Source organism: Uloborus diversus, chromosome 3, assembly GCF_026930045.1.
Source record: "Uloborus diversus isolate 005 chromosome 3, Udiv.v.3.1, whole genome shotgun sequence".
NCBI classification, from domain to species: Eukaryota; Metazoa; Arthropoda; class Arachnida; order Araneae; family Uloboridae; genus Uloborus; species Uloborus diversus.
The window spans coordinates 10868305-10894097 of NC_072733.1; the positions used below are offsets into that span (position 1 = coordinate 10868305).

The 25793-nt window shown below is 32.0% G+C and overlaps 1 protein-coding gene across 1 annotated transcript in view; it reads right to left on the reverse strand.

Moving 5' to 3' along the window:
- The window catches only part of LOC129219334 (importin-5-like), a 140280-nt gene that overhangs the window by 70544 nt on the left and 43943 nt on the right, over nucleotides 1–25793 (reverse strand). Inside the window, exons 6-12 of the mRNA XM_054853694.1 lie at nucleotides 25255–25359; nucleotides 25023–25154; nucleotides 22425–22545; nucleotides 18960–19047; nucleotides 9613–9719; nucleotides 6029–6153; nucleotides 3551–3640 (exon numbers count right to left, since the gene is read on the reverse strand). Of these exons, the coding sequence (XP_054709669.1) occupies nucleotides 3551–3640; nucleotides 6029–6153; nucleotides 9613–9719; nucleotides 18960–19047; nucleotides 22425–22545; nucleotides 25023–25154; nucleotides 25255–25359 (768 nt within the window). The remainder of the gene's footprint in view (nucleotides 1–3550; nucleotides 3641–6028; nucleotides 6154–9612; nucleotides 9720–18959; nucleotides 19048–22424; nucleotides 22546–25022; nucleotides 25155–25254; nucleotides 25360–25793) is intronic.

Here is a 25793-nt window from a genome sequence, read left to right on the forward strand (position 1 = left end):
ATGTTCCAAAAATGGCACACTGAAAAACATAGTAAAAAAATTTTTTCTGGAAATTTTATTTAATTTCTGTATTTACTAGACATAAATAGACATAATTTCAAAAAATTACTCAAATTTGATCATCCGTCAATAGTTTGGCGGTTAAACGGTTAACAAGTTTTGTTTTGAAAATAGGAGGGGGGGGGGGGTTACTTTCAGGATTATACGGTATATAAATATTTTCCACTTTTCATACTCTATACTTTATCAGCACCTTCCTTCTACATAACAAGTATCAGTTTGAAAACATTTGTCAAGCATTCTAATGAATGCTGTTCAGGTTTGACATTACTAAAAAGAGAATATATTTGCAATACATTGTTTAATGGAAGTGGTTATACAATAACAATGACTTTTTAAATTTCCAAATAAAAATATTTCCTTTCTATTTTTAGCTTCTGGGGTTCCTTTCAGGCAAGAAAACCAATATGGTTAATCGGAAAAGAGAACCATTTCTCTGAGTAGTACATTACCAGAAATTTTTCAGGTCAAAAAAAAGCATTCTAGATGTAGTCTGAAACTTTCTTACATGTTTTCAAACTTCTTAAACTCTTATTAGAAGAATCTTCTACCTTAAAAAGTTCACCATAAAATACAGTAGAACCTCTCAATAAGGGACACTAATGGGACCAGTAATTATGTCCCTTAAATAGAGGTGTCCCTTCTTCGGAGGTATTTTAGTTTATGCATGCAGTGTGTTAACTCAGTATAATTGTTTTATGAACTTAAAATATTCACATTTAAGATTAAATACTTTTAATTTTTCAAATGCAGCTTAATAAAACTCACACTTAATGATTTTTTTAAAGTTTTTATTATTTCTTAATAAATAATTTCTTATTAATAATAATTTCTTATTAAAATTAAGTCAAAAATTTGGTATGTCCAAAGTTTTGCAGCATAAAGCAATTATTTTGAAGTAATTCAATGCATGAATTTGCTTCATGTCAAGTAATTTACATTTGCAATGCAAGACATTGTGATTTAAAATTAGTGTATACATTTCAATTTGTATATAAAAATTTAGTGAGTTTCTGTGCCCTCTCCTTTGGTGCTGAGCCTACTTGAATAAAAATCTGGGTGGGCAAATCATGCATGTAACTTTCAGCAAGACTTTTAAATAAGTGCTTGTTTCTTTAACATCTGTTAATGTTAAACTCTCCTCAATTATTTTTTAGAGGAAAAGTGAAACTTGAATAATAATAAATTCATTCTTTCTAATCACGTGTACATAATGTTTTGTAATGTTTTTTCTCTGTGACTGTCCCTTAATAAAGTGTACCTTAATTAGAGGCAAATACATGGAGGTCCCTATTCAAAGGGACTGAGACCAGAAAAAATGTCCCTTAAATAGAGGTGTCCTTTATTCGGAGGTGCCCCTTACGGGAGGTTCTACTGTACATGACAAATGAAGTTTAAAATAACTTCTATAGTTTCTATGTACAGATCTGAAAGATAATCGAGTCAAAACAAAAGAATCAATACGAACAGATCTTAACAATTAAGATGAGTTTGGGGGGGGGGGGGAGCTTTCTACTGGTTGATAATCCTAGTTATAACTGATTTCAGTTTCAGCCATCATTCATAAATCTCATTATCATGCCTTCATTAGTCCCAAACTTTGATTTGGACACCTTGGAAATCTTTGAAAGCCGGACATTTAGGTAAAAATTTAAATGGAGTATCCAAAGATTTTTTGATGTTCCAAGTGGTTTGCTGTGTGAGTCATAATCTGTCTTAAATAATTATGCATCATATGCAAGTTACAAGAAACTGTTCTTATAAAAGAAAGATTTTCTTATCAATTTCTTCAAGGTAGTTTGGTTAACAGATTGTTCATTAGAGTTTAGGAGGAACAACTTGTAAACATATATATTTTTTTCAAGTACGTTGAGTTTCACTTTTGTAACAAATAATTGCAAACCAAACATTTCAGGGAGACAAAATTTAGTGAAAAGGTTACAATACAAACCTAATTTGTGTCTGGGTTGGCCCCAATTGTTTCAGAATATCTGCTGGTATGTGTCGAGTCCAAAGACACAAAGGAAATTATTAATAATTCAGTTATGACCTTTATTCCAAAATTTTAAGTTTAAATCAAGCTGCTTAACAGTAGTTGTTTCGTCGAAAGATAGAGAAAGAAGTTAATTTTTTCATTTAATGAATAAAGCTGTTCTTTGTACTCAGTTTTTTCAAGAAACCAGAAGACTCGACTTTTGCCAGTTTTGAGCATGAATAGAAGAGAAATAAGCTTCTGCAATTTGACAGTCATGAATGGTGCTGTTTTGGTGTTCAAGCTGTTGTTTTGCTCTTCTATCTTTGAGATAATTACAGCAGTTAAAAATTTTTAGATTAAAAAAATACATAATTCATGCAGTTTTCTTGTTTTTTTAGGAAATTTTAAAAATTCCTGGAATTTCACTTTTTCTTTTGATAATTTTTGAATTCCTTGCAGTTCTGTTTTTCAGGTCCCCCCCTCAACTTTGCAAGTCTGTACAAGGGCTAGTATTAACAAAACCATAGAAAAAAACCATCTCATTACTTTTTGATCAGCTTTAGCAAAACAGTAGAGCTGGTAAAATGGCAAAACAACCAGAATTCAATAAAAAACAGGGATATCTTATATATATTTGAGGCGCAGTATAACCTACTAAGGATCTTGCGCCAAAAAACCCAATCAAATCAAACAACCAATATATATTTGAAGCAAAGTTGTATCTACCCTACTTCAGTAAGTTAACCATAAAGCTTATTTTTAACACTATATGCTAATATGTGAATTGGAATGAAGATAGGCTTTTTACACTCAAAGATTAGTTACATACATGATTTGACTCAACTGTCTGTTTCTGATACTATATATCGAGAATTTAACTAAAGATAAATAGGCCACAATCTCTCTTAAGATGAAAATTACTTTAGGCTTTTAGAGATTGGACCAGAAAAAGACATAAATGGAAAATGTCAGAGTGTCAGTGATTTTTGTCCACAGGATATATTTAAGAACTTCATAAACAGTCTCAGAAGTTCTTAAGGAACCATCTAAAAATGAGGAATTATAAAAATGTTTCATACTTTAAAAGCAAGAATGCTTCCGAAGAAAATATATTTACTTTGTTTGTGTAGCTTTAACCAGCCCCCGTGTGCAATGAAAGTGTGAATTTGAGCGCACAAGAATTTGCAGCTTAACAACTATCTTTAGCAAAATAAATAAATCATTTGTGCACAGGTTTGTTTTAGACAACATATTTTCATGACACATAGCCTGTGATTTCAATAGCCTTTATGAATATATAATATACTATTATTCAGTTCACTCTCTTACTATAATTAAGACTCAAAATTCTTTGCTGGCAAGATTTTACTCAAAGGAGCAGAACTCATAAAAGGTAAATTTTAACCACAAACATTCTTCTTATTTAGACAGGTTTTCACTTAAGTAAAAACTTATCTGAAACTTCTAAAAAAAAAAAAAAGAATGAAACATTTATTACAAAAATGCACATCATACCTTGTCATGAAACTTTTTCTGAAAAATGGGTGCAAAATCAGTAGACATTTGGCCAAGTGCATTGCATGCAGCATAGCGAACACGAGAATGCTGAAACAGTTTAAATATTATATTCAGAAATAAATTAAATACATGTATACAGCTTAGTTTTTGAGAAATTCAGACAATTTGTAAATAAAAGAAAAAAAAACACACAATTGGTTGGAATGTGAATGCTGGATGATTGCAGGAACTGCACTATGTGCCATAATCAAACCCCATATATCTTGTAGAACCATCTTAAAAATCAACACATTATAAAAGACGGAGGCCTAATAAATTGCTGACAAGGTGAACATTAAGTGCATAAATGTATGCAGACCATCAGGAGCAACTGAACTAGACGCACGAGTTCAGTCTCAAGTAGCAATCTTTGACTCTGGTATTGGCAACAATTTATCTAAAGGTGGTCATTGCACAAAATAAAGATTTTTTCGGATAATAGAATAGGAAATTTACTATTATCCAATATACTACCATTCAATAACTAGACACATTACCAGAGAATATGCTAAAATTTTTGGACAACAAATGAATATCACTGATTTTGAAAACAGCAACATTTGAATATATAGGGATGAGAGTGGTCAGATAGCAAAAATGAGGAAATCCAAAAAAAATTTCATAAAACCACACGGAAAAGGGATGATATCCAAAACTGCATTGAAATAGCCCCTGGAAACCATGATATTTAAAAATTCAACAAAAAGAAAGAAGTATAATTCACCAGTTTTAAAGGTAATACATATTTAATTATGTATACGCAATCATTTTGTACAAAGTTGCTCCATTACAACATTTCTTGCATGAGTGTTTATTCCTAATTAAATCAAAATTTCAATAAACAGACAAGAATTTCTAATCCCTGAGTCTTTGAATAAAGGGTTGAGGGAGCGAGAGGTCAATCTTGGTTGTTCATAGTGTTGAAAATGAGAGCATTAATTTTAAAATTAGGTTTGTTTGTAAAGTAAAAATTAATGACAGAGTGAAAAATCTAAAATTTCCTTATGTGGTAGAACATACTTTTCATAGAAAGAATTGAAAATAAATAAATATATAGATAAATCATTGGTTATCCTTTTCCTTGCATTGGAACTCAAAATTTAGTTTAAAAAACTTCTTAACATGATTTCAGGATCAAAAGAACAATTTGCAGTTGCCTCATTTAATCATGAAATCCTAAAAAAAAAATAACAGGCAATAAAGCCTGAACCATTTGAGATTCACCATAAATATTTTTTACACTTTCTTAAATACATAAAAAAGTAACCAGTTCAATTAAAATTTGAGACTGAGGGAGCCAAAATACATTTTTTGATTGATTTTTGCATTTTTCTAAAATAAATTAAAGAAATAAAAAATATTTTGAAAATAATGAATAACATAAGCAGATATAAGGTAGCATATAGTAAAAAACCATCCAACATTAAAAAGGATTGAAATAATTGCAGAATGCTAAAAGATTGAAATCTCGTATTATTGTGTGAAAGATCTTTAGTGCTTGTGGACTGACGAATTCGGGACATTCTCGTGAGGTAACAATTTTTAATTAAGTCATTTTTGGGAGATGCATTTTCGCCTATGGGATATTGTGATATTTTTCATTCATGTGATTGGGAGGGGGGGGGGATAAAAGTATAAATTATTTTGGGGTGTATTATCAATAGTCTATTTACATATTTCTATTGCTATCTTGACAATGTTAAATATCTTATTCCTTTACAAATTTGAATCTATGTTTATTTCCTTCTGATGGATTACACAGCATCTTTAACATCAGCCGCTGAACACCTTTTATTTAGAACCTTGAACTTAAGGTAATAGCAGAAACTTATGGCCAACAACACATGCTTTAAATGAAAAATTATCATATCAGCTTTGTGCTAAAATATGATTAAAGTGAAAAATCAACGTAATTAAAGCACAAATTTTGAAAAAAATACAGCATATAGCTAGTTTAAAGCTACATCAGTTGTGTTGGTGACCTTTTTGCCCTGATGAAGAGGCTCCATTGTAGCTTTGAACTAGCTATATGCTGTATTTTTTTCAAAATTTGTGCTTTATTTACATTGGTTTTTCACTTTAATCAATACATGCTTTAATTTAATCATATTTATTAATATTACTATTCTGCACATACATATGTGTAATCTTACTTTATAATTTGATATATTCCCACCCCAGAATCAGATCTGACAGTGGCATTACATCATAATTTAACTTCATACCTACTATACTCCCCCCCCCCAAATATAGATAAAGAAAAATTTAAAGTAATGTCATTAATCAAAACATTGTTAATTATTGGCTCAAAAATGAATAAGATAGTCATTAGGGGGGGGGAGAAAAAAGCTTTTTTGTTTTTTCAAATAAAATTGTTGTGAAGTCAAAACAATAATAAAAAAGGGTAAAATGCGATACAATAAGTATTCAACATACCGGCTCATCCATAAAAGGATAAATAACCTCTACAATTTGAGGTAGTAATGCAGACATCTGTTTATGGCAACCCTCTCCAACAGCTGAAATTGCCATTAAAGCGGCATGTCTTTGTTTCCAGTCAGCTATAACAGAAAAGATGACAACAACTATTTAAGACATGCATTAATCTCATGTGAATTTACAAAGCTGTCATGCAATTCATTTAAGATTCTAACACTAAGTATTTTTTTAAAGACCGTAATATATTTGATTCAAAATATATTCTTTCTATGAAGAATGTAATTTTTATACTTTTCAAAGGGAAACTAAATTTTGATTGCAACATTGTTACTATCAATTATTAACACTAGAATTATGGCAGAATTTGTATACCTGGAAATAGGGTGGGGATCATTTTCATCCTCAGAAAATAAATCTGCATAATGATATATATTTGTAAAAATTAGTTAAAACTACAGTTATTTATAATAATTACAGTTTATTTTAAAGGATTCTCAGATTCAAAGGTTATATAATGAAAAAAGGTTTAAAATGCATTTAAAATCACTAGCGCTGTTTCAGTTGCTTGTCAGAAACTAGGGGCTAAAGTTCTCTTTTAAGTACAAACACATTATGAATACTTGACTTCTTATGACTTACTATGACTCACCAAAAGTCATTTTTGCTTTTTCTTAGCAATAATAAATTAATTTGTACTTAATTTTTTTCAAAGGGGTAAAAATGACATTTACCTACACTTCAAAATTCCTTTAGTAGAACCTTTAATTTAAGTTTTTCAAAAATACTATTTTCTTGAAAACTTTATATTATAACACATTATGACGATTTATGAAAAATCAAAGATTAAGCTTCTTGTGAACATTTAGAGGAGCTGGCAAGAAAAAGTTTGCTAAAAGGTCAAAGTAACCCCTACTCTAATTCTAGTGTTCTCCAATGTTGCAGGCCGCCACAATCATCAGTAATGGCTTATTTTGTCAAACAGCAAAGTTTTTTTTTATAACTGTGCCAAGTGTTCAAAAATGATATTAATTATTTTATTTTTATAGAAAAATTGGGACTTTTTTGTAATTCGTAGTTGACTTTTTTTAAGAATTTTATAGTAGAAACTACAAATAATCCATAGCATTCGGCATCTCTGAGAAAATAAATGTGTATCATACCAAAATTTTTATGGCTTTAAATGATACACACTACTGACCTCCCATTGGCAATAAAATTATATAATTTGGTTAAGTTAGTTCAAAATTTTAATGCTAATTTTTTTCTCATGCTAACATACCAGCCGTGGCTGAACCTCTGGGGCATACCTGACAACCTCATGAAATTAAAAAAAAAAAGGGAAGATTGGGTCAAAGTTTCAAGGGAGAAAACATGCAATTTTAAATGATGTTTATGGAGGAAAAAATATGGTTTTATCAAGCATTTTTAGTTTAAAATACACTAATTTGATCTATAAACTTATGAACATGTTTGAGCTCCAAAAAAGATTCCTTGTAGCATGCAAGTAACACAAGCTTTTTTGCAATTTTGTAACACCGGTATTTGCTGAGATAAAATATCGGTAGTTTTGGTATTAATTGAAAATAATTAATAGTTTCAATTAAAGTATTTTCTCAATTTAACTAATTAAATATATACTTATATATTTTAAAGGTACATTTCTTTTTCCATGATACAGAACCAAAACCATTGGCTTCTAAAGCACGAACCAATAGAATATCCTTAAACAAAAGTTGCGGAAATATTGAAAAACGATATTGTCATTCCTAGATGAAGATGAGATGAATTGCATTTTTGTGAGCATTTTCGTTCGTCAGAGCAATGCAAAGAGATCAAATTTTGCTTTGGGTTTCCTTCTCAAACGTTCACAATGCTACAATAGGCGTTTGGGACTGAAATTCTGTCCTATTCGCAAGTAGAAAAGTGGCACAAGGCTGAGAAGTGATGACTTACAAACCCCAGTCTGGACGCCCATCTTCAGCCTGTACTGACATGAATGCGCAACGAGTGTGTGAATTTTTTAACACATACTAGTGTTTGAGTCTCTATCAAGTAGCAAAAGCCCTGGACTTATAGGAGACAATGGTGCAAAGTATTGTTAAGGAGAAGTTACACATGCTGAAAGTCTGCGCGAAACTGTAGCCGAGAGTTCTGACTGAAGAAAATCCGAGTTAAAGCTGCTGTGGTGCTCTAGCCTTCCTACAGTCTGGGCTTGTGGCCTCCTGACTTCTTGTTTCCACTATTAAAATCAGCGCTAAAAAGGAAACGTTTTGACTCCATCGAGAACATCCAAGCACATGTCAAGGCAGCCCTTGCAGATATCCCGGAACAGGACTTAAAGGGATGCCTTTGAGTCATGGAAAAGCCGTCTACAGAAGTACATTGTTGCAGGAGGTGCCAATTTTTAAAACTAGTCAGTTGTACTGATCAGCTCAATAAATCTGGAACTTAGCTGGTCCATTGTTAAGTTTCTTCTAGTGGGTACCACTTTCATGTAAGAATGAAAAAAAATGAAAACAAAAGTTTTTGAAACTAAAAAAATATTTGCGTTTAAAGGTTACATTTTCTGGAGAATGACCCATAAATGAAAAAGCTTTTTCTGCTGATCAGAAAGGTGCTAAAGATAGGAGGATTTTATTATACTCAGAAAGGTTTTTTTTTTTAATACCAAAAAAGGTTTCTGAAATTTTTTAGTGTAAACAATATGCAGGGGGCCAGTAAAAGTAATTTGTGATGGGCCCTAAAATTTCTGTGCATGCCCTTGTTTATTCTCTATAAGCAAGCAGTTGAGAATGTACCTAAAAAGACTACATTTCAGTGCATAGAAATCAAATGTGTACATCCAAAAACATTTACCGAGAAAAATATTGCTTTCCAATGCTGAATACTGTCAACTCACGATAACTCTAATATTCCTTTATCTCCAAGTTTTTATTGGGTTCCAGACCCTTGAGAAGGCAGTGAACTTCCCAAAACTCGAATGTTTCAGTTGGTTCGTTGAGGTTTCAAGTTATCGAGAATTGACTGTATTTAAATACAGTAGAACCTCAATTATTCCAGCTAATTGGGACCGCTTGTGCCTCGGATGTCAGAAATCTCTGTTAAATTTGTAGAAAAATTTGTCAGAATTGCAAACTTATAAAATTTATCAATTAAAAATATAACGGCAAATTTTTGAAAGATGAAAATAAATGTATAAAAAGTAATATCATACAGTTAAGAACTAAAATAGGAAAATAACTTGTAGTAGGTTTTTAAAAATAAATTGAGTTTTTCTACAATGCCAAGTTAGATATTGAAAGATAAATTAAAAAACTCACTAATTTTTAGAAAATATTTTTATTTTTAAATAGGAAATTCAGCATTTTATTAAATTCACATTATCTTCTTTGAAAAAGATGGCTCCATTATCGTCTCAGAAACCTTGGTTAATCGAGGTTCTACTGTACTATCAAAACTTTGCAAAAAGGTGCCGATTCCTAGATTTCTTAAAAAAACCTTAAAACTTTAACGAAACATAACTCAAACTTTGTTCCAAAAGAAACCAGTTTAAAAATCATATTTATTTAGATACAACTTACGTGAACTTAGCATTCCGTGCAATACATTCAGTACAATAGGCAGAACAGTTTTACCAGACAAAGCACAAGAAAGGCGATCAAGTGCTGCTTCTCCAACTACTGGATTACTAAAAAAAATATTTTAGCATTAATTTTTCTGACACTCAAAAGGTTATATAACTATATATACAATGAAACTTCTATGAGCAGTGAAGTCTCAGAAAAGACCATCAACAATTGCTTCCATCATGCTGATTTTAAAAAGCAAAAGGAAGCAGAATCTACAGCTGAAGCAGGATTATAACCTTTCAGGGGGAAAAGAATTCAAGCACTTTTCAAGGCAAAAATTTTTTTAAGGTAATATCATAAATTTGTACTAAAAACATTGTATGCAGATTTCATTTACTGCAAATATAGAAATAAAGCAAGAGACACTTTGATGAAAAATCTACTATTCTGAAAGTTTTTCTGAAAATGTCTGAAAAGTTCGGTCATGAAGAGAAGCAGATCCCAATGGCATTGCCAGAGGAGTTTTTGAAGTCACTCCCCCCCCCCATTTCAAAATTTATTTCCAATATTAATACAATGGTTTATTACAATATAAGGGCGGTTAAGACAAAAACATCACCCAGAAAGTAATTTCAGGTTGCGCTATCAAGTTCTAAAATGTTAGAGGTTCGCAAATCATTTATAAGTATGCAAATCAATTATTCGTATGTATGTATTAGTTGTTCAGCCAATAAGGCATTTCAACTGTCCTCGAGTAAAATTAGTAAATAAGAAAAGTTTATGAAAGTCCATAGTCCGGTCTCCACACTTCAAAATATGCAAAAGCTGCTTAAAGAAGTGAAATACTTTGAATGTAGGAAGTATTAGGAACAAGATAGAAGAATTGAAAAGCATAATAATAGACGAGAGGTTGGACATTATTGGAGTTACTGAGACATGGGCTATCGAAAATGATGATTTATTTTCTATTGCTGGGTATAATTTGTTTAGACAAGTTAGAGTAGGTAACAGAGGTGGTGGGGTGTTATTTTATGTCAGAGACACTTTAACTTGCAGTGAATTGGTAATTAATGATAAACCTAATGATATTGACATGATTTGGCTGAAGTTGATGAGCAATAAGGACAAAAAAACTATGTTAAGGGATTTACAAGCCAGGGTCAAGATGAACAGATGTTTAGTATTATTAGTGACATTTCAAGCAAGGGGTCAGGCATCATAAAGAGGGATTTTAATTTTCCAGGAACTGATTGGAATAATTTTTAACATAGTAATAGCAGAGAAGAGGAATTTTTGAAAGTAACTGGTGACTGTTTCTTAGATCAAATTGGTAACTCAGGGTACTCGACAGGACGTGATTTTTCTGTGACATGGAAGGTTCTGTTCAGGGGTTATATGTAGGGGAACACATTGGAGATAGTGACCACAACAGTATTAGGGCTACTGGTTGATGAGCACAGAATTTTAATTCAGGACGATAGTGATATTACTAATGTTCTTAATAACTTTTTTCAAGTGTTTTTAACGATAACTGCATCTCAACAGTTGACACCAACAAGACACAAGCTGTAGTACAGCTTGAGGACTTTGTTTTTTCCAAGGATGACATTTTACTTCCTTTGAAAAAATTAAAGAGACTAAGGTTCCGGAACCAGATAATATTTATCCAAAAATTTTAGTTGAACGTGCAGAGGAATTAGCAGATGTAATTGTAAATATTTTCAGTGCTTCTTATAATTTGGGGAAAGTGCAAGAGGACTGGAAGCTGGCTAACATTACACAACTCTTCAAGAAAAGTTCTGAAGGGAGTGCGGGAAATTATAGACCTTGTGATTCTCACTTTGGTGGTTTGCAAAATTTTTGAAACATTGATAAAAATTAAGATAGTAAATCTTTTACAGACTATAATAATCTATTGACTAGTTTTCAGTACGGTTTCAGGAAAGGTAAATCTTGTGCAACTAATAACTAATTTATTACATTCCAGTGTCAAAGTTACCATGGCTTTGGACAATAAGAAGCCTGTAGATGTTGTTTACATTGATTTTCAAAAAGCTTTCGATAAGGTACCCCATGTTGCTCTACTAAGCAAATTAGCTGATATAGGAATAGGAGGGAAAATGTCAATTGGATAAAAAACTGGCTGATCGGAAGGAAACAAAGGGTAGTTGTAAGGGAAAATTATTCTAATTGGAATGAGGTTTTAAGCGGGGTTCCTCAAGGATCAGTGTTAGGGCCTGTTTTGTTCATTGTTTTTATGAGCAATATTCATAAAAATATTTCTGGGAACATGAATTGTTTTGCTGATGATGTCAAAGTTATGGGGAGTGTAGAAAATGAAGAACAAGCAAATCAGCTGCAAGAGGATCTAGATCATATTACGGAGTGAGCTGATAAATCAGGTATGGCTGTTTAATGTTGGGAAATGTCAAGTGCTACATTTAGGGCATGGAAATAAGTGTACAAGTTATTATTTGCAAAGTTCAGTCATTAGTCAAGCAGAAAAAGTTACTGATCTGGGCGTCTTAATAAGTCAGGATTTCAAGTTTACCCAACAGTGCAGCATAGCTAGTAACAAAGTCAATAAGATGCTTGGGTTTATCAATAGATCTATTTCAAACAAATCTAAAAAAGTTCTGCCCTTATATAGAAGTTTGGTAAGACCTCATTTGGAGTACGCTGTTCAGTTTTGGTCTCCTTATCTTAAGAAAGATATTAATGTATTGGAAAGGGTTCAAAGGTGGGCTACAAGGCTAATGAATGGACTTTCTCATTCAGACTATGATTCCAGGCTTAGAAGGCTAAAAAGTCTTGAGCAAAAAAGAGACTGAGGGGATATGATTCAGTTATTTAAATTTATTAAAATGAAAGATGTTATGGGGCTGAAGTTTAGCACTGAAAACAGGTCAAGAGGTCACTGTTTAAAGCTATTTATATCTCAGGCTAACATAGATATTAGGAAAAATTATTATTTTAGCAGGGTAGTGGAATCTTGGAACAGCTTACTGGAATAGGTGGCAATGAGCAAGGGAGTAGGTAGTTTTAAAAGGGCCATTGTTCTTCACTGGGAATTGTAAATTGACTAGGACCAGTCTAGCTGGGCCCAGAGCCTGTTACTGGTCGTCACTTTTGTATTTATAATTTGTAAACTTGAGCCTATTCAGCTTCACTGAATAACTTGTAATAGTCAATAAATGTGCAAGTTCAGATTCATAGAGCCATACTTTAAAATTGGACATATATTATGACAAAAGTAGTTCTATTTTGGGAACAAATGGGTTATTGGGAAATTTAAATTTAGAAAGGCAAAATATTCAGGTGTGATTGTGATTTGTGAGTTCATAGGTTGGTCCTAGTCAATTTACCAGATCCAAATGAAGATCAATGACCTTCCTTAAGCTATCTACTCCTCTGCTGTTTACAGCCTCTTTCAATAAGCTGTTCCAAGTACCCACAACCTTACTAAAGTAGAATTTTTGAACATTTGAGGTAAAGGGGAAAATTGGAGATATAGGGAGGTAAAAGCATAACAAACACTACTGGATTTACAGTGAACAATCATAACACAACTACCCCTGTTACACACCTTAATTATTTTAGCAGACATAAAGAAAATGACGTACTTATAAATTCAACTTTATAAAATTATATAATTCAACTTTGTATTTAAAATACAAACTTTAAGTTAATTTGTTTGGTGCTCAATTGCTTAAATTTTAATTTTTTTCAAAAAACCTGTTATGACCAAAAATTAGCTAAAGATAATTAAATTCCAAATTGAAAAAAAAAAAAAAAATAAGCATATAATTAAACAAGACCAAAGTTTTTAATTCTTTTATTCTTTAGTCATTACAATAAAAAATAAAATAAGCTAATCTGATGTAGCATGAGTCAAAATAACCTTTAGTTGCCAAAAATCTAGAAATATTAACAAGATGCAAAAGGATTGAAATCTCAAACAAGGGAAGCAAATTTTCGAAAATTAAGTTCAATGTTGTCATGTTTCCCATAAAATAAATTTGTATTTCACTAAAATTAAACATAAAATACGCTAATCTGAGATAGCATATATGAAAACAACATCCGATTAGTCAATATATTTCAATATTTGCAAGATGCAAAAAGATTGAAATTTCAAACGCGAGAAGCAATTTTTCACTAAGTCTTAGTGCGTTCAATGTTGGCATGCGTTGTCCAGCGTTGACTGTATACAATTTTTCCTCTTTTAACAAATTCAGTAAATAAAAGCAGAAACAGTATTGCTTTAAGTTTTTTTTACTAATTATAGTAATGTTTTTATCATCCAAAAAGTTATTTAAGCAATTCAATGTTGATAAATGATCACTTCTTTTAATGACTGATTTTTCATGGAACTGCAGTTGGTCACTCTTATGAAGTTTCAGTATATATGAGGCAATGAGAAGCAAAGGGATGTAAGTGGGCCTTTTGAAGTTTTGAGTAAAACATGTTTAAAGATAACATCCTAGGTAGGCTTTCATTGAATTTTTTTTTCTAAATCATGCTGTATAGCAGCAACTACCAGGGCTACTAGTACCATCTCTTGCCCCAAGACAGAGGAGAGGTTCACCTACCATGTGCACTGGTTATCTCCAAATTTTTAATTTTGCCACTTACATCCCTTTGCTTCTCACTGCCTCATAAGTGACAAGTAATGTTGTTGTCAATTTTAATTAAAGGACAAGATTCACGGTCGCCACTCACCATGTGGCGACCTAGTTTGAAAAAGTAGCAACTCGAAAAAACTTCCTCAGTTGCCATTTTTTCCCCCTTTCCCAAGAAAAATTCCTGGAGTGAACAGGAATTATGCACAAACTCAACAGCGGAGAAGACAGTTTATTACTTTGGAAGCATAAGTCTGAGGTCAAATATTGAGGGAGAGGGTTGAGTGGAGAACATCCTTTTTTAGCTATGTGTAAAATATAGCCACCATAGTTAGTCATTCACAAGATGGAAATTGACAAGATGCTTAAGTGCCTACGTTTTCAAAGACAAAGCGCAATTGAAGTTTTATTTAACTGAAAACTAATGTAACTAATGCAAAATGTGCTGCAATTTTTTTTTCTTTTTTTTTTTTGAGTATATTAAATAACTTGATTGAGAAATGAAAGATTTTATATTTAAAACTTCATCTTATCCTCATTGGTTCGGATACAAATGTGCAAAAAAATTTTGAACTAAATTGTAGTTTCATGAGGATTTTTTACTTTTTCATGCTATAAATTCAAAAATTTATATCTTAATTTTTGGCATAGTTGCCATATTTGGTCATTCCCAAGATGGAAGTACACAAAACTAAGTGCCCAAGTTTCCAAAAACGGAATTGGATGTTTCTTGGAATGCAAACTTTGAAAATTTTATGCAAAGTGGACTTTTTTTTTTTGGATAATTCTAAAACATTTCTTGAAAAATACAAAATTTTTTCTTCAGAATATTATTTTATCCATTGTTTTAGACGCTAATGTCAGGGATGAAAACAGCCCGAAGTCAAAAAAGAGGAAAACTTGCGAGTATATATATATATATATTTATTTTACATTACGAAAAATTATATTGACACTATACTGTCTTTTAAATATTAATAGATAAATGTTTTTGTGTTTTTTACTAGTAGAAATGCTAACAAATGAATAAATAAAATAAGCTTGCATTTATTTTAGATTTTAAAAGATATATCAATTCCACTTACCACTTTCGATTTCCCATAGCCCACAAATCAGGTGAAATTAAAACTTTATTACGTGACATTTAATGCTATAAAACTTCCATATAATTAACTTAATACAAGCTGAATCAGGGGACACCATAATTACAAAATAACTATCAGTGTGGCTAACGTAGGAGAAACAATTTGAGGAGCATTTTGAAATTTTATGGAGTAGCTGGGTATATTCTACAAAAATGATTAAAAAACTAAACTCAATCTAAAACTTTTTGAGCTTTGATGGTCATTTGAAGCACTAGCATAAAAATGATTATTTTTAAAATGATAAAAAAGTTTTAAACACTATGTCATGATTTGAGAATATAAGCATCTCCAATTTTCTATATTTACATGTGTCATAATAAAATAGCACAGTATAATTAAAATAAATTTGAATTTATTAATATCTTCAAGAGCTATATCTTTGGTAAGCCTGATAAGCATTATAACTAGATTTGAAGGAAGGTGTTGGCTTAAATCAACTCGGATGGAATAGGATAAACATTTTTGAATGAGCGTGGCAGTCTTCATTAAAAAAACAATAAAGTATTGTCAAAATATTAGTCTACAAAAAGGTATTATTGTCTAAGCAGTAGAATGGCAAAGCAGATAAAAATGAGAGTGTTACAGAAGCGGATGCAATCGGATATCAAAAGCTACTTCTAAGGATTGCACCCACCTTCACTCTCAAGCTTTCCCCCCCCCCACTCCTATTTCACCCTCTTCACCAATAGGAAAAAGTTCCTTACTTCTTTCCACTCAATAAAAAATGTGTGCCTCAGCAAGAATCCTGATGGGAAGGTTGGGGCAGAAGGAGGGTGAGGGGGTATTTGCAAGATCGCTAGAAAGTGGCAGTGAGATGGGTGTGGCAAAACAATGAGAGTACAAGTCTTCAGCAAAAAATAAAATACATACAAGAAGGGTTGAAAATAATAGTCTACAAAATGTTATTAAGGTTTAAGTGATAGGATGGCATAGTAGACAAAAATGAGCGAGTGTTATGGAAGCGGATGCAATCGGATTTCGAATTGCATAAACACTGACACTTTCTACGTCATTCTTGAGCCTTTTTCCCTCCCACCCACGAAATGAAGTTCCATTCTTCTTTCTACCTTAGAAACAGCATGTGAGTCAGCAAAAATCCTGACGGGAAGAATGCGATTGCAATCGATCGATCGATGGCTTGAAAATGCTTAGCGGCCGGAAATGAAAAAAAAATACAAAAAGCGGAAACTCGCAGAGTCGCAGAAGATTTTCATCTCTGTAATAAGCTAAAAACCGACTATTTCATCTAAATTGTAGTTTAAGGATTATTAATAATTTATAATTATCTATATGCGACAAATTCAAAAATCTATTTATTATCTTTAATTTTTCATGTAGCAGCCATGTTTGGTCATTTGCAAGATGGAAGTAGCTGATACTATTTATTGAATAAGTTTCCAAAAACAGAAATGAATGTGCATCCAAATGTCATGAAACTATTGAAAATTGCATAAAATGTGCATTAAATTAAGTTTTTTTTTTAAATTAATTTTGCCTTGAAAAGGGAAATTTTATCTATATTTAAGTATAAGTTTTATCTGTATTCTATTATATTCATTGCTTCGGAGGCTTCGTTATAAACTGAAACTATTTCATCTAAAAAGCAGTTTCCTGCCGACTTCTCATTTTTTTACTCATTAATTTTTTTGAAAGAAATTCAAAAATCTATTTTAATTTGCATTTTTCATAAGTAAAAACAGTATTGAATTATTCCGTTCTAGAAGGTGCAAAGTTCTATTCATTTATTTTTTTTTAAAATGAAAATTGTAAAACCTCCCCCCTCCCCCCAGTTTGTATTTCAAACCTGGTGACAGTGGTGGCCACTAAGTTTTTGGAGTCTGGTGGCCACTGGCCACTTAGAAAATTTCTAAATCTTGACCTTTAATTTTAATATATTTAACATCAGGATGATTAACAACTTCAGCAAAGAAAAGTAGGTCAACTTTGCTATATATTCTTTTAACATAAAAAAACATAGTAGTATAAAAGGCAGGTAATATACAACCCAAATTCAAAATAATGGAATACTTCCTACTTTTTTCAAAATAGTTTATTCTAACCAAATTTAAGTGCAACTTAGGTATTTAAATGAACGTGCCACCTTTCTTAGACCGTAAAGTGTACATTTTATTTCAAATAAACTCAATTAAAAATAATCTTAGGCAGAATAATCCAAAAGTTTATAGTGATGAAGATTTACATTGAGTCAAAAAATTAGAATATTCAAATTAAAGGGGGAAAAACACTTTCAAAAGAAACAATATCAATACTAGAACGCATCATTTTTTGCTGGATTCAATGCTTTAATCCTTTCTCACACGGATTCTACCACCTGTTTACATTAATCGTTTCTCTGACACTGTTTCCACACTCTCTTCAATGCGGCAACAAACTCAATTTTGTTGGCGGGCACCAGGTCTTGAACCACTTTCTTAAGATTTGACATTACCACAAATTCTTGATTGTATTAAGATTGGTAGAGTTGCTTAACCATTAAAATCTATGAGTCGATTTAGAGATGTGACACGGAGTATAATCTTGCTGAAAAATTAAATGTGTCACTAAATGTGTAACTCCTGTGCCTCAGATGAAGTATCATGCATTGTTATTGATAAACAGCAGAAGTCACACATTGTTTTATTTTAAGGTATACATAACTTCCTAATTCCAGCAGCTCTCATGCAACCACAAACCAAGAAGAATGTGTCAAAGTGGAGAGAACGTCTTACACAAGATTACTCATACTTTTCTTTTTAAACGTCAAACCCGAACACCTTTTTTGTTCACAGATATTTCAAAAAGATTCATCACTGAATATAATACTTTTCCAACCTTGTTGCCTGTGTTTGAGCTTATTTTTGTTCCAGGAGAGTCACGCACATTTCTGCTTCATGTTTGTCTTTGGTCTTACTTCGTAGATCCACAATTAAAACTGCAGTTTATGCAACCGTCCAAGTGTAGTGGACGTGGATAAGATAACTATACATTTTGTCCAACACTTATGGACGTAAAAAGCATTTTTCAATACATTATTTTAGGACAATTTACTTTAATTTGGGTTCATCTCAGCCAAGTGTTACAATTTTTCTACCTCTTTTACTTCAGTTACTTTTTAGTTGGTCAGTCCTTCTATATTCCTTTAAAATCTTACATACCATAGATTGTAAAACATTCATTTGAGAGCTTGATAGAATGATACAATATATTTTTTTTTTTCTATTGATCACCTTTACGACCCATTTTGAGCAATAAAAGGCATTTAAAAGTGCATAAAATTATCCAGGTGCCAAGCTCCATATTTGTGACAAACTATAGGGTAACAAGTATGCAAATATTTTCACTAAGTTTTAAAATTCCCATTGAATGAATTGATTATTTTAATTTTTGATCCATATAAAAAATCTATCTATTTTTGCAATGTGTAAATGATCCATAAATTGTTAAAATATCTGAAAAAATGCTTAAATTGATTTACCCATTCATGAATAAATTATGCATATTATAAGAAATACAACATTTTAAAGTTTATTAAAACTGAAACTACTAGAGTACAGAAAGAAAGTAAACAAGTTTTATTTTTTGGATAACTAACCTTTCCTGATCGTCATAATTGTCATCATCAGTAAGATCCCAGTTAGGATCTTCTTCTAAATTTGTCATCATCTTGAGAATGGAATCAACTTCAAACAGATATAATTTGGAGTTAGATTAAAATTATTTAAAAGCCAACAAAATGTGCAATAAACAGGACACATCATGGACTACAGAGAATGAATTTAAAAACTTTTAAATTTTATTGAAGTGACTAGCATGCTCTTACAAGACCTTTTAAAGGCATTTATGACTGTCATCTAATCATCTTTAAACTTTCTTAAAGGTATTTAGATTATATGATTCTAGACTTCATATTAAGTCTGATTATATATAGTTGTGTGAGAACACTCACTACATACCAGCCAGGAATGGGTTTATCGTTCTCTATCTTTACCCTCATCAATTAAACAAGTTTTTCTTTACTTAATTACTTGCACATTATATCCCGAAAAGTTTGATACGTAACTAAGATATACAAAACTCTGAAGATATTTTTCCCTCACAAAATATGAAAAATGCAAAACTTGACTGTTAGCACTTATTGGATATATATTATTAGAATGAAAAGAAATGATCTCTATCCTCATTCACTCTTCCCAGCATTGAGAAAATATTGTTTGGCAGTGTAAATTGAACAACATGTTATCTTAGTTTCAAACGGGAGTTCCAATAGGGTATACTCCATTTACGCCCTATACTCTCAACCATTTTTTAGTATTATAGCACATACTCTCAAGCTTCAAAAATTTTCATTTATAATTCAGATTCCATCATCGTGTTTTCAAATCTTCCTAAAGCAAAGTAATATTTTCCTACAAGTAACCTTATCACTTTATATTCATTTCTTAACACTTAATAAATCAACGCCTTCTGATTGCACAGTGGTAGATCCACGGGATGGGGGAGGGGGATTGGGGCGATCGCCCCCCCCCCTACAGGTTTGATAGTTCAAAAAAATTTCGGAAGACCACCAAATTTCTCCACCCCCTCTTCCCCAAACATATCACAAAAATCGCCTATAACTATTTTTATGACTTTAATTCCAAAAATTTTCCAGGGGAAAGTTCCCTCAACTCTAAAATGTCATCAAAAATTGTTAAAATTTTTGAATTTTTGGAGCTTTAATTTTGAAGATTTCTTCAATCCCATTCCTTTACCTAATGCTACCAAAGTCATCCTAAAAGACTTTTTAAGACCTCAGTTTACAAAAACTTCAATGGGAAGACTAAAACCTTACCACTTTCTAACAACACAAAGAAATCTTAAACTATGAGTTTAAAACTTTAATATTAACATTCCCGGGGGAGAGTTATGAACTAAAAAGAACTTTGCCTAATGTCTTTAAAGATCATCTTAAACTGCGTTTTTAAGACTTCAATGCCAGAAAAAATTTTGGGGGAACATCTATGAATATCCCCTAACATTGCGTGTTTGAAGCTTTATTATTGAAATGTTGTTGGAGAGCTCCCGACGCTATCCCTTCCCTTAATGCTATCAAAGATGTAAAACAATCACATTTTCAGGACTCCAATGTTGAACAATTTCCGGTGGAAAGTTCAGAACCCCTTTCCTTCTTCCAACAACATAAAAGATGGCCTACATATGCGTTTTCAGGACTTCACCTTGAAAAATTTTCTAGAGAAGAGCACTCAAGTCCTTCTTTCTTCATTTTTCAACATCATTCAAAGATTGATGAAAACTGATTTTGGCATTTCTACATCATAACATTCCTGGGGAAAAGTTCTGCAATACATGTCTTCTGCTACATCATCAAAGATGTCCTGCGTTTTTAGGACTTCAATTCTGAAATTTTTCCGAACCCTCTTGTTTTTAGCATCATTATAGATTTCTAAAATTACGATTCTGCAGTTCTAATACTAAAGCGCAGCAAGACAGAATTTCTGAATCTCATCCTTTACCTTCAAGCCACCAAAGATGGCAAACAATTGTATTTTTTTATTCCCTAAAATTTCCAAACTTTTTGGAAGAAGGGCCTCCAAACCCCTCTTCCTCCTATTAACCACCATAAAGAGAATCTAAAAATGCGTTCCGAACAAAAAGCTTTTTTGAGAGAGCCCACAAACACTCTTACTTATGCACGAATATTAAACCTTTAAAAATGTTATTTTCATTAGTGCTCCCGCCCCTCATAATGCATTAGTCATTTGCCCCTCCCAAAAGGGTCGTCTGGATCCGCCACTGTGATCTCACACACATATTGTGCATACTGGATTACTGGGAGTATACCCTCAGAAAAATCGATGGGAACATCACTGGGTTAAAACAAAATAGCTGAAAGAAATGCACATACGAGCACAAAGCATTAGTAAAAATTAAAGCCTTTTGGTATTTCTAAAGCTTCTAACCAAGACATAGCTGCCAACATATCAACTTTAAAAATCTTACAATGCATGCTGTGGGTGTATTTGTACACTTTTTTCACCAGCATACAACAAACTGTTAAAACTAAAAACATTATATTTTCAAATCTTTACTTGTTATTAATAAGCACAGAAAAAAAAAAAAAACTGGATTCACAAAAGAGAAACATAGGATTACAAAGGGCAGTTAGTTTTAAAAAGGCAGGCCTGTGCATTTAAAAATTTAAGAATACAAGTGTGCACTTTTAAAATATTGTCCAATATTTTACTGTAAGATGCATCATTTAATATTAATCTTTAAAAATATTCTTTTGGAAGAAACTAATAACTTGCTGTTTTATCTTACTTTTTCTTTCGTAAATTAATGCAGTCAGCAGCTTTTTCCGAAACTACTTTAACTGGAACTTAAGCTTTCTTAAGTTGCTGACTTAGCAACATTCAAAAATTTTATTTCAATAACTTATTCAAATCATAAGATTTTTTTGTTAAGTTCTTAATGATTAAAATGATATCCAGGTTATTATCAGACAGAGAACTGCACAGCTCTGTCCTTGCCTTTTTGACACTACTGAATATTCTTTTACACTCTGCATTGCTATGAGGTATGGCTAGAATGGAAAGCATGGAAAAGGAGAGCCTTTCATACATCAACAAACCATTGACATCAACTAATTTCTTCAAGGCAGTCTATTTTTTATCGATCCTCTCCCCTTTTAGCACAACATCGGGCAAATTATCTATTTGTACAAAGGGAAATTCACTTTGGAGCTTATCTTACTCTTTATCTGCAGTTTCTCTATTCTTCTAAAGCAACGTAACAGGAAACTCATTAAAAAAAAGCAATATTAGAGATCTGAAACCTGATTACCTTACAATTATGCCATAAGATCTTAAATTACAATACCTCCAAAAATCTAACAATATAAAGCTAAATCTTACAACTTGGCAGCTATGCCAAGAAATAAAGCCTTTTTAAGGAGTATGGGAACATCGTGTAAGGTTTGAAATTTATTTCTAAGAACATTACAAGAATATAAATTAGTTTGAAGAAGTTTTAATTCATATATCAAAAAAAAACATACTTATCACAGGAATTTGTCTAATGCCCAATTTTCTAACCATAGCTGGAGCTGTTTCAGAAAGTGTAACTATTACTTCAACAGATAGATCTTTGCAAGAATCTTCATTTGATTCTGTTATGCCCTGAAGAAAAAAAAAGATACAAATCATATTTGAGCTGCAAGAATTTCAAGTTAGCTCCACACACACACAAATTGCACTTTTCTTTTCTCTCTCCCCACTTGAAGACATAGTTATCATACACCTTATTTACAATAAGGTTAAGAGGAAAACTTAAGTGCTTATTAAGCTAAATTTTGGAAATTTAGTTTTAGGTATCAAAGTTTCAAAGTCAACAACATTCTTTCTCAAAGCAAAATGGTGCATACAATTTGAAACTTTCCTTGCATTTTGAGAAAGAATAAATAGCTGCAAAAAATTGCCCAGCTAAAGTGCTTCCTTGTGCACAGATCTAAACTCATCATCAGTGATGCAGACACTCTTTGTAGATTATACTTTTATAAATGATCTCTGATACTTAGCTTCTAATTTCACTGAAGTTTATATTATTTTTAAAATAAGATAAAAAATATTTTTTTAAAATGTTCTCGTAAGATAAAAATGTTTTACTGATCCGACGGACCAGTAACTAAAAAACTGCACTAGGCCATGTACATTTTTTGTGGTTCACCCATTTTGAGCTTTGCTTATAAATAACGAAAACTGAAAGGAAAAAAAACACCTCTAAACAAAATTTACATGACAAATGGAGTCAATTTAGCAGTTTTCAATAGACAAGGCAAGGGAAACAGAACATTAGGCATTTTTCTGTTCACCAGTACAGGTCAAGGAATTAAGACAACAAATTCTTATCTGTGTTAATGTTTTGGGAGGAAGGCAATAGGGAAGCAAAAAAAAAAAAAAAAATATCATACAATGTTGTAACAATTTCTTAATCAATTTTTTCTTGCAAACAAAGCAAACATTGTAAATAAAGGTGCAAACTTTGAAGTTTTAAGAAATGAAGGTACTTAAATTTTTGAAGAGAAAACAAAAATAAATTTTAAGTGGTCCCATGGACCACTAAAATTTATATTTTGCTGGTTCGATGATTGTTTTTGGGACAGGGTAACAGGTAGAGGGTGAGAAAATTGAGGACTATGAAGTTTATTTTATCCTAAACTAAAGGCTTATTATAATGAAAAGTTTCATTATCAGGTTGAATTTTATGTTGCTGTGCACAAGTAGGGAATAAAATAATGAAAATTTTAGGAATTTTTGGGCAAAATTCAAAATTTTAGGAACTTTAGGGCAAAATTTGATTTTGGGATTTTTAGGACAACTTCTACCCCCGTAAGAATAAGTTTCTGAGGCGCCAGAAGATATTCTAGAGTTTTAAGATTTCTCACACATTTTTATGTTTGCATTTCACAACTTTTCCACACTACTGCTAAGAGATCTGGCAAATTTTGATATGCCATACTATTTGGGTTTCCCCCCCCCCCCCCCGACTGTGAAGAAATGATACATAATGAGAATGTACAATGAGAAAAGGTATAAATATTTGTTATTGAAGTAACCCTAAGGTGCCAAGGTATTACTTATTAAAAGTTAAGCAACGTAATCCCATTATATGCTAATGAATTGAACATTAATGAAAAAAAAAAATATTTCATTACATGAAGGGTTTATTTATTAAAGAAACATACAGTGACCTCTCACTTATACACGACCAAAGGGGAAAACGAAATTTTCGCGCAAAAGTGAGATTTGTGCATAAGTGAAACCCCCCAAAAATAAGCTTAAATACAGTAAGTTATCAACAGTTATAGTAATACTAATAGTACACTACTGATACTAATGAATAAATACGCACATCATTTCCATTTATGCATTGTAATTTAATAAAAATGTAAAATTTGAAGTTGCACGTTTTGTCATTTTTTATACACTGTACAGTATGTAAGTGAATTCCACAAAACCTAAACACTGTCACGTGATCAGTGTCATAGTCTGTCAGGATACAAAAGATCCTCGATAGGCTATGTCAATGCTTTCCGCTTCACCACGACTTTTAGGAAGGTCAACCTTTTCGCATGTAACCCGTTGTCCCCTCCCGATGTCAATCACAAGACTAACTGCACCCCCAATCGCACACTTGCACGAAAAAAACGCGTTCTTGGAAACATTTTGAACTTTGGAATAAAGGTGTGTGAAAGCATTCCAAGAGACATCAAGACGGGTACAAATCTTCTGATAAGCAAAGAGTGAATCGGTGATTTAACTAAAACTTGAAAAAAATTTATCGCGCATAAGTCAAAGGTGCATTTTAGGTTTCGCATATAAATGAACAACAGTTAACATTGTTTTCCTATATCGCTGGCCGGGAACGTGAGAAAAACGCGCATAACAGAGGTCGCGTATAAGTGAGAGATCACTGTACTCATACATTTTTGGTGAAGTTTTCATAATATAAATAGAGCACTATCTAATGAATTTTGTCCACCTTGAAACACATGGAAAACAAAGCTCTTTCATAACATAATAACTCACAAAATCATGCACTAAATTCAACTACATGTCTAACAATTTTAATACAAGTAGATGCTTTTGAAACTTACCTTTAAGCAAAGTTGCATTAAAACATCAAACTGCCCTCTAAAAATTTGAGGACAAGTTTCAGCAAGATCAATTAAGTGCCTTAAAATATCATCAGGACATGCATCTGGATCGTCTAATGCACAACTGAAAACCTAAATTTTAAACTTTAAAATTAGTTTATTGGACATGAAATTTGACAGGTTCTACTTTTCATTAGAAACTTTCGTTAGCAAAATGACAGATGAAACTTACATGCAGCACCAGAGTAAGACACTCACTAAACATTTTCAACACATGAAGTTCTTTTTCATGAGCTAAAAGGAATGAGGTAGTTGCTTTCACGGCAGCATACCTTACCTAGAACAATGAGGCAGTATTTAGTTAAAGTAAGTTTCAAGGTAAAGTTTAGTCAAAAGCATTTAATTTAACAAATTAATACTTTAGAAATGAGCAAAATCAAACCAAGTGCAATACGTAAGGACACATGCATATTTATTTGAATCAATACAAATTTCAATCAAGGTTATACAAATACACTGATTTTGTTGCACTTAGGCAGAGCTTGAAAGAGGTTTTCTCATCGGGATTGGAAAATAGCAACGTATAAAGGTGCAAATTAGCAGTCGCCACTTGCCAAATGGCGACCAAAAATTTCAGTGCTAATCGCCATTTTGTGACAAAAAAGAAAAACTTCCCCAAGTTAACTTATTGCTTGCATTGTACTTCGGAATTCGGAACCAGTATTTTAAGCTGTATTGGTCACTACTCTAAGGTGCGACATCATTTACTGA